The 10,369-nt window shown below is 35.7% G+C and overlaps 1 protein-coding gene across 1 annotated transcript in view; it reads left to right on the top strand.

The window, feature by feature from the left end:
- Positions 1-410: 410 nt before the first annotated feature.
- LOC110115139 overlaps positions 411-10,369 on the top strand; it is a gene marked incomplete in the record, with an annotated part of 22,656 nt that continues 12,697 nt past the window's right edge. Inside the window, 3 exon segments of the mRNA XM_020848274.2 lie at positions 411-811; positions 8,902-9,030; positions 9,118-9,219. Of these exon segments, the coding sequence (XP_020703933.1) occupies positions 695-811; positions 8,902-9,030; positions 9,118-9,219 (348 nt within the window).

The raw sequence follows: 10,369 nt of genomic DNA, 5'->3' as shown, positions 1-10,369 counted from the left end.
TTTTAGTTTAAACAATAACTAGTTTTAAGAATTTGAATATAGCTTTTTTTAACCCATGAAATGACATAGAGAACTATAATTCAAATATGAACAACCTAAAAAAAATTTTATGTCCTTTCTCTCCAACTTATATGAAAAGATTTTAAATTTGAATCCAAAATAATTAAAAATTAAAAAAATGTATACTAAAAAATTACTTTAAGAAACATTAAAAAAATTATCCTAATTAAAAATTTAATGTGCATCACAATGGATGATCAACACACACAATTGACGGGGATGATAACCACATTAAATCTTGAATCTCTATTTTTTCGATTATCTGATTTTTATAATCTTTCTCAAATATAAATTTAATTGTCTAAAAAAATAAGACCTTGAAAATTGTCCAAAAAGCACTTTCATGAACAACCGCACCGCCGTGATCTTCATTTCCATGCACGCTTAGAAGTCACAAATGTCGGATAAAATTCCACCGAAAGTAGTAACGACAGATGAGAATTTTTTTTAGCAAGAAAATCCGACGTAACAGCACGAATCTGAATGTACAGATTACGCAACACGTGGTTTTGGTGGTACTCGCCTTGCCGGCTGCTTCCGGTACTACTATACTGACGGATTTATGGAGCGAGAGCACGGATGACTAGCGAGGTGCCGGCGAACCAGGCGGCGCCCGGAGGAGAACGTCGGAGCTATGAAGACGCGTCGACTGCGAGAAACGTCTAGCGAAACGCCGGAGGATAGTCCGCCGGAGTGGCTACCGAATGGATGGACCGTGGAGGTCCGAAATACGAGGCGTGGCAAGTATAGGGTAATCTGTTCCCTTCTCACGAAGTTCAGATTCTTCTTACCATGCTTCCCCTTTTAACATTTGTTGAAAGCATCGATCGTATTCTCGTGCTTTGTCGGCTTAAAGTAAGGTTTTTGTTATGTTTTACGGTCCTCACTTTTTGTTAGTTTTTTACTGAATTCGTTAGAAATTTGTGGAATTGGATGTCTGATGAGGGAACTAGTAGTAGTTGTTTGTTGCAATTGGAAAGATTTGATTTTGATTGCTAGTTTATTTTATTTTATTTTATTTGTAGGGAATTGGGAATTTTAGGCTAAACCCTAATGAGCGGAGTGGATGGGAGGTTTATTATTTCTGATCGACTTGCTTAACGTAAATGAATTCTTAAGTGCATGCTGTCTCTGTGGAAGAGATGGTGACATTTCGATTATTTAGCATTTTGAAAAGGTCTAGGTTTGTGTAGAAGCTTAGTGCAAAACTGGCAGTCAGCCTGTCGGATGAATGGATGATGGAGTTCAGAAATTCCAGACATAGGAAGTTAAGATTGATAAGTTCTGTGCTAAAGAACCTCAGGTTCTTCTTTTTGTGCATATTTTTTCTTATCATTACTGTTCCTTTTTACGTTACTGGAGCGGATTGATCTGATTCTCTTGTTTCTATTTGTTGAATTTGATTTTGTGGTGCTATGACAGAAATCCATAAAAACAAATTGTTGTATTAGACTCTGATGAGGGAGCGATAGGTATTTGTTAATGTTTTACGGATTTGATTTTGGTTGCTAGGTTTTTCTGCGTTATAGGGAATTGAGAGTTGTAATTTTAACCTTAATACGTGGAGTGGATGGAAGGTGTGATTTCTGATTGACTGCTTGAAGTAAATGAATTTCTAAAGCATGTAATGCTGTCACGGCCTAAATGCTGAGAATTGCGATTGCTTACCATTTGAAATGATGCATTTTGATTGTAATGTTTGTTGGACATTTGAAGATTTGTTTGGTATGCGACTATTGCAAAACTGGCAGATGAGATGGTGTGTCTGAGAGCATATTCGGTTTTATATTGCATCATTCTTGGATAAGATATAGGCCTATGATCCTAGCTGTCATCTTCTTTCTAGTTTATGCTGAAATGTTAATGAAATTGATGGTTTGTTAGGCTATGATGAGTGGTATTAGGCATTTGTTACCAATTTAAAGATCTGATTTTGATAGGGTTTTGTACTTTATAGGAAGTTACTAATAAGTGTGAGTAGAAGGACAGTTTGTTGTTTTGGATTGGCTTGCTATTATCACTTCTGGCAGAGGTTGACGATACCGCTTCTAACAAATGAAGGCAACGGTAGGTCCATGAGAAGATGAAGAGGTAAGAGTTAAGAAAGAATGTCTGCCTAAGAATATAAAGTAAACACATTTGAATTTAAACATAAATGCAATTAAAATCCTTGGGATCTTTCAAGAGTCAGCTCGTACTTAAATGCAATTAATGTAAATGAAATTAAAAAAAACATATTTGTAATCAAATAAATAAGTAAATATGTTAAATAAATTAAATAAATAAATAAAATTAATGGTTGAGATTCATCTTTGATAAATAAAATAGAAGGTTAGGATTGTATTTGGGAAGAAACACAATCCCTTTTTTTAAAAGTAATATATATTTATAATTTAATTTGGGCTAACATCAACTAATATAAGCCCATGAATTACTTGTATTAATATGGAATAATTGAGTAGATGTTTTTCTTAGGGTATTATGGGAATTTTATATAGACTCTTATGTTTCTATAAAATCTCGCTTCTCTCCATTTGGAAGAGAGACAACATTAAAGGAACTTAAGCAATTTGGTTGAGAAAGATCAAACACTCCCCTCGCATTTGTGTTCATCTATTCTTGATGAATTGTTGTAATATTTTCGCAACAATAGAAAATCTTTCTCAATCAATCAAGGTTAGGGGTGCAAACGAGTCGAATCGAGCTCGAGTCAGGGGGTGTTAGAGCTTGACTCGCGAGCCAAATACCAAGCTCTAACTCGAGTTGACCTCAAATGTCGAGCTCAAGCTCGACTCGTCAGGGGAAAATGAGCTCGTCGAGTAGCAATTATGTTGTTCGCATCCGCAGTTTGCCCGCCGTTCGCAAGCAGTGTAATGACCACGTGGCCCGCGTACGTCGTTCTCCATTCGCACCAATCGCAAGCAGTGCCACATGGCCCACGTTTTCCATTATGTGTCAGCAAGCCGTGTCACGTGGCTCGCATCTGCCGTTCGCACCAATCACACGCAGTTTAGAGTCCCGTCACCGCCGTTCGCATGCTATGCAAGTTTTCACCATTCTGCCTCTGTAGTTCCGCTTTCCGTGAGCCACTCTACAAGTAATCGAGTCGAGCGATTGGCTATTCAAACTCGACCTCGATAAGCCCAACTAGCTCGAAATCCTGTTCGAGCTCTACTCGTGAGCTCGATAAGCTCGATTCATCAAGCTGATTAACGAGTCGTGCCCGAGCCGGCTCGCGAGTCGGCTTGACTCGGTTGCATCCCTGATCAAGGTACATTACCCAAATTCATAAATCCTAAATAATCTAGCATAATTTAGATCCTAGGATGTTTTGGATTTTTGTTCTCGGATGTTTGCATCTAAAATTGTTTTTGTTTTTGTTTTTTTGGCATGATTTGAATTCCAATAATAGTTTCTTCATTATTTGTGTTTGAACATTTTAATCTTAGAATATCACATTTCTCTAATTTAATCTCTCTATGTCAACAACAACAACAACAAGCCTTTATCCCACACTAACTTAGGGGCTGTTTGGTTGCCTGAAAAGAAAATGCAGTGTAAAGTAAATGTAATGTATTCTGAATACTTTGAGACTGTTTGGTTGTCTGCAAAATAAATGTAGGATAAATGTTTCCCTTGTTTGGTTAGGTAAATCCAGAGTAAAGTAAAAACGATTTTTTTGTAATAATTTGAAAGAAACCATGAAAACTCATGCATCCATCTGGTAGTATTTTCATCAAAACGTTACAAGAATATATTATATCTACTAAGCAACATTTCTATAAAACCAGAAAAAAAATTAATAATTTGACTACATATGGAAGATCTATCAACTTTGTTGCCTATCTGTAAGGAAAACAAAATAAACAAAATATCAAACAAGCTCTGATACAAATTAAATACCTCAAGGAGGCAGGCTATCTCTCTCTATAATCATAATCAAATAGGCTATCAAACTCCAAAAACAACGTAGCCTGAAATGAGCTACCATGAACTTGCATTCTCATTCAACAGACTTTGGAGGAAGCCTTTATCAAAGGACAATTTTTATAAACATCAAGGGAAAAAAATTAAAGACCTGTACAGAAATACATATGAAAGGTCTGATTAAGCCACCACAATAAACTTAAATCTTATCTCCCAGAAACAGCCAGGGCTTTATCTTCAGACTCTTGCCTGGCTTTTGAAACTAGAGAAAGTGGAAGCTCTTTAATGGCAGAAAGTCAGAAACTGGCTTCCTGACTTCAGGTGCAGTGAGCAAAGGTTCTTCCATCTTGGTATAGTTGAAGCAAAGATCCTTATTTGCAGCTAAGGCCAATAGCTCAGACTTTTCTAACCCCTTGGCTGGCCCAAGGCTGCATCTCTCAGTGTTGTGCTTAGCTAATGCATCCTTAAATTTCTTTATCTGCAATGAAATGGCATATTGATTCATATTCACTAATCAAGCCATCGCAACCAAAAGAAATTAACAACCAAATGAAATTAAGGGGATGTTTGGTATCCTATTTTAGCTAGGATTAACGCAAGATCTGTTAAATGCCACTATTTTCAAAATTAATAAAGCTTTATTAAATTTCATCGTTTTCATATTAAACAATTTACTAAAATTGGATCTACATTGTTTACTAAATCCTACTTGTAGCCAAACAACCCCTTAATCATTTAAAACAAGAAATCGCATAACAATAACTACAAATAGTCGACATAGGATCAATAAGGAACAGAACTTACAGTGGCATTAGTGCAGCTGAAGCTACAGAGACGACCATTTGCTCCCCTGTAGAACCTGAAAAAGGGAAGAACATGGACGTTCAAGCTATAACAAATGGACTTATGCGTCTCATAATTCACTTGTAGAAAGAGTGTTATATCACATGTACACGTCAGCCATTGTATGGCTTATTATTTACTTCTTGCTCATATATTCTTTGTATATAGCTCTCTATTGTACCTATAGTGATGTAGAACTATATGCTTTAAAATGATGAAATAAGAATTTGCACGATTTCTTGATAAAAGCAATTAAGATTAGAACTACTAGCAAATCCAAACGATCAAATAAAACATAATAGTGGTCATTTCCGTTTAGACTAAGTTACACACTAAGCACTTGGATTATCAAAACAACATAGAAAATCAAGTCATGCAAATAGAATAGCCTTCAACAGAAATTCCTAATCTAACAATAAGATTAGAAGCAAATAAAAATGCACTCAATCCTACGTTTACTAAGCTTTGACAATGGCGAGATAAAATCCTACGTTTACTAAGCTTATGCAAAGGTGAAGCATGGCTCCTTGTGATTCGTCATCACTTACAAGATTAGGGGATTAGGAAGATAGTTGAAAAGAGGGGAGAAGTTCACCTTAGTCAAAGTCAGGAAACAATTAGCCGAGATGTTGAAGGACTTCGTCGTAGTTCTCTTGAAGGTTCAACTTAGAGAAAAAGAAGTTTCTCTAGTGTTCAAGATGGTGAGCACGCTAGTTGGTACTTCCCTTGGAGGCTCCTATTGAGAAGGAGGAGCTTATCTCAAAAACCCTCAAGGAAGATGATGGATGAAGTGGCCGGCCATGGGGGGAAGGGGTTTGGGAACTTGGGTTCAGATTTTTGGGAGGTTTAGGTGGGGGGAAATTTCAATTCAAACACCTCCTAATTATCCTCTTGATTGAGAGTAATTAAAGGAAGGGAGAGAAGAGAGAGGGGGGCGACGGGCATGAAAGAAGGGAGGGCATTAATTGATTTCCAATTGGAGAATTTATCCAATGGAAATAAATTAATTAAGTGGGGCTAGAGAGGATTCAGCCAAAGGAGGTAGAGAGGGCTTTGAAATTTTTCCTAGAGAGGGGTTGGAGTTTTCGAAAGAATTTTCCATGAATCCCACTAGGGGGTCAGCGTTAAGTGGGTGTGGAGGGAAGATTAAATCAAGTTCAATGCTTTTCTCATTGGGATTTACTAATTATGATGAAATTAAATATCCAATCCAAATTAAATTAATTTAAACTTGATTTTTAGAAACTTTCCTAAAATAGGATTCTATTTTAGGAAAGGTTTCAAATTTCAAATTTGAATTAATTAATTCAAAGTAAATAACTTTCCCAAAGGGGGTTAAGTAAGGAAGGAAAACTATTCAAGTGAAGATTGTATAGTTGGAGGCAAGGTGGGAATTGGGTTGCCGGTGGCAAGAGTTTGGGAGCTCCTTAGGCCAGCGGCTAGGAGAGAAAAAAAAGGATGGAATTGGGGAAAGGTGGTGGTCGGGTGAGAGAGGAAGTGTGGAGAATTGGGTGGCCGGTGGTTAGGAAAGAAAAAAGGGTGGCCAGCGGTAAGGGATTTTGGGAACTCCTTAGGCCGGTGGCTAGAAGAATAGAGGGAAGAAAATTTGATAGAAAGAATAAAGAACAACGAACCCGGCCGTCTCCAAGGTTGGTGGGTGATCCAAATTTTTCTCTCCTAAGGGATTTCTCCAAAATTCTCTCCAAGAACTCTCAAATGCTCTCAAACACACAAGTGCAAGAAATTTTTCATAATAATCATTCATTAACCTCTCCAAAGGAAGAGGGTGGCTTTAAATAGCCAAAATACATGAAGGGGAAATAACAAAGACACTATTGCCCCTAGGGCATCCATAAGACAAAGTCCTCAAGTGAGGGTAGAATGGGAAAAAGAACAATAACAAATCAAATACATAAAATATATCAAAATAAATAGGCACGATCGTAGCCGTAGACCTCTGATGTCCTCATCATACAGACATTAATAATAATATACTCCTTTCTATCTATGTTATTTGCTTGTTCTCGTTTCTCTCTTTTTCCGCTTCCTCCAGCCGGTCTTCAAAAAGAACATAAGGAGTCCTTTCAGCAAATTGGCATATCTGCAATTAAAAAAATAAAAATCATAAACCAAGATGAAAATGAACAATAGAAGTAAAATACATGAGTAAAAAAAAAGCAATTTGTATGCCCATAAACCAACCTGTGGATGCAGGGCTCTTCAACCAGCACAACCAGGAGAGAAGAAATAAACAATAACAAGCTTGTCACCAGCTCTCGACAAGGAATCCACAAGTTCCTGAGCTGAAGTAATCTCCTTCATGTTAGGTTGTATCCCCTTCTCCCACCACTTCATAGCTTTTCCAATCAGAAGCGTCATCTAAATTTTATTTCAAATATGACAAAAAAATCAGAAAAATATTTCCTTTCTCCAATCGCAAAGAGGAAGAAGAACAATTATGATATATGAATTGCAGAAATTTTCAAACTACCTGAACAGGAACATCATGGAGATTTCTATTCTGAAGTTTCCCCTTCTGGATCTTGACAAGCAATTTAGATGACAATGCTGAATTTTTCCCCGCCTAAGCTCTAACCCTCCTAACTATTCTGACGACCGGCAGGTTCCAAGAAATCGTGCCGCTAAATGCCGGCAACATCCTCGACGCCGAGAACCGCGTTCCCGTTGGTCAGTGGCTCTCGCTCATAAGGCAGTATTTCACGCGAGAGGATTTCTAACCCGCTCAATTTGAGCGGGTTTTGAAGTCGCACGAAACAGACTCTGTAATACGCCGCTGATCCTTCAGAGGAATTCCTTACTTTCCGCTCAAAACCAACCAAACGAAGTAATTTAGGAAATACGCGCAAGTAAATTACTCTACCCTCCTAATTGTGCATACCAAACAACCCCTTAGTCTCTATACTATACATTATTGATTCCAAATGATCTCATAAGTACATATTGTCTGAAATTGGGATACAATTTATCCTAATTTATTCTCTTGACTGCACAAAATTGATCCTGATTTAGTCATCGATGGAGTAGTTGGGATTAATTTTGTATATTTTGGACACTACATTGGAGAAATGTGATACTCTTGGACTTAGTTGGCCACATATGAATAATCATAAAACTATTTTGAGCTTTTTCTCTCTTTATTGATGTACATGATCCGATATTAATGATGTTCATATGCCAATCATGAGTAACTCAGGCAAAGCCTTGAACCAAGGACTAGATGAATTTTTTCCATTTCTAGTTTTTAAGAACAAAGTTGACCATGCTAAACTAAAGATCATCTTAAACCATTCTGGCATGTTTTGAATTGGAATTATTTATTTATCATTTCCACTATTGCTCTGACCATTGAAAGTAAATGTTGAATGATATTTCAGCCTTTGATCTTGATTGTCATCCAAGTGTTTGAACCAAGCTTTACTGAATGCTTCTTCTAAATTCCTTGGCTAGTTTTAACTAGAAAACCTTGAGCCATATCTCCACGTTTGGCTATACTTATATCATTTTATGGTCGACTATAGTGACTGAAAACTATGGCCAATTAAGTGCGACCAAGCTGGGCCAATTGTTGGATTTGAAAATCAAATTTGTTCTGATGTTTTATGTTATTCTGGTTAACTACAAACGTGGGAAAGTGATATATTAGCCAGATTTATTGTAATTGCCTATTCTACATTGATTGAATACGGATGTTGCATCTTTCTATTTTGGGCTGCCAAAACTTGTTTATCATGAGCTGTTGCACGTGGATGCAACCGATGATGTATTGCTCCATAGGGCATGTTGCATTTTCATTGATGTTAACAATTAAATATTTTGATTGAATACCACATACGCTGACATTATTTATTTAATAGCCTCATTTTGACTATGCAAATTATAAGATAGTTGTTTTACATTTATTCCTTTGTGTATCTTTATGCTGCCCTGTCATATTGTTGATGCCTGTCTGTAATTAAATCTTGATGAAATTTCCTGTTTTCTGTGGAGATGGATGCTCTCCTTTTTATTTACTAACTTAAGATTACTTTGTTTTATTTGTGCACTGAGTAGTGTTATAGATCCCCTGTGTCTGGTTGTACATTCAAGTCCAAAGAGGAGGTTTTGCACCATCTTAGTGGTGAAAAGCATGGTGATGGCGCTTCTAGAAGAGCATCGTGTTCTAATGAAAGCAATAAGCAAGTAAGCTTATTGTTATTGCAGTTAATAGTGATAGATATCACCCAGTAGTCTGTGCCTTACTGCAGTTAATTATCTTCTTGTTATTAGCATGTAGAAGAAATGAAAGAATCTCTTGAATGGTTGCCTTCTGGATGGATTTTGGAGATTAAAACTCGAAAGAGTGGGAAAACTACTGGAAAGCAGTACAAGGTATTGAGCATTACCAAAGTAGAACACATTCTACTATTCCCATTTGTTACTTGAAAGTATATTTTTTCATGAGGTATTTAATAGTTTTATGCGCATTTCTAAGAATTAGATTGTACTAATGATGACATCTTGTATTAGCTTATTTGATCATTTATCATTTAGCAAAATTTCCCATCATTATTTCATTTGTTCACTTGTTTGGGGAAAATACACCTATAATAGAAAATATTCGATCCTTGACTTTTTTATTAAGGGTTTTACGCGCATTTTCGTGCTTTTGATACTTACTGATTTTACCATATTTGCTTGTTTTTTCCGTCTGTCCTTTGTTTCATGGTTGTGGTTTCAATTTCTATACCTTATAGGAAATTAACAAGATGAATTTTGTTTATGGGCCTTTCATTATTTTCTAGCATCTTCTCAAATTCATTTACTTTTTATTTTTATTGAGCAATTAATTAGTTTTTGAAAATGAAAAGGAATGATAGCCATTGTTTTAAAAACTGGACTGGACCGCCTAGTTTGGCCGGTTCAACCGGGAATAGATCGGCTAGCCGGTCCGGATTTTTTCTAGAACCCTTTTCACATTGAACCAAAAAAATTGATTCGAACTAGTGGTTAGAAAATATTAGAAATGACATTTCTTTTTTATATTTAAATGAGAATTAGACTTAACAGGATACAATGGAGAAAAATGATTCATGTACGTAGTGGGGTAAATGCTTGATGTTGTTGTTGTTGTTATTTTTGTATTATTTAATTTTAAAATCACTTCAATTTTTTATAATAATCATTTGTAAAACAAGCTCCAATTAAGCTTATTTATATGGTCACACCATTCATGTGATTTGTTTACTCTTTCAACTCAAAAAAACTATATAAATAATACTAAGACAAGTGTCAAAGTGATGTGTGGACTAAATAGCTAAAGTGAAGCTCTCAAGTTTGCAACACAAACAATATTTTTTTAAACATAAATTTTAATTAATTTTATTATGTAAATAATATTTATTTTTAGTTAATAATATTTAGTTTTTACTATTTATCTATTTAATTATATAATATAAAAAATTTAATTTTTATCTTTTTTTTTAATTATAAATGTTGTAGTATGAATTTATAAATGTAGTATTATAATATGAATTTTGTA

The sequence above is a fragment of the Dendrobium catenatum genome, unplaced genomic scaffold (assembly GCF_001605985.2).
Source record: "Dendrobium catenatum unplaced genomic scaffold, ASM160598v2 fragScaff_scaffold_1220, whole genome shotgun sequence".
Classification (NCBI taxonomy): Eukaryota; Viridiplantae; Streptophyta; class Magnoliopsida; order Asparagales; family Orchidaceae; genus Dendrobium; species Dendrobium catenatum.
Note: the sequence above shows the minus strand (reverse complement) of the source record. Positions and strands in the feature narration are given on the sequence as shown.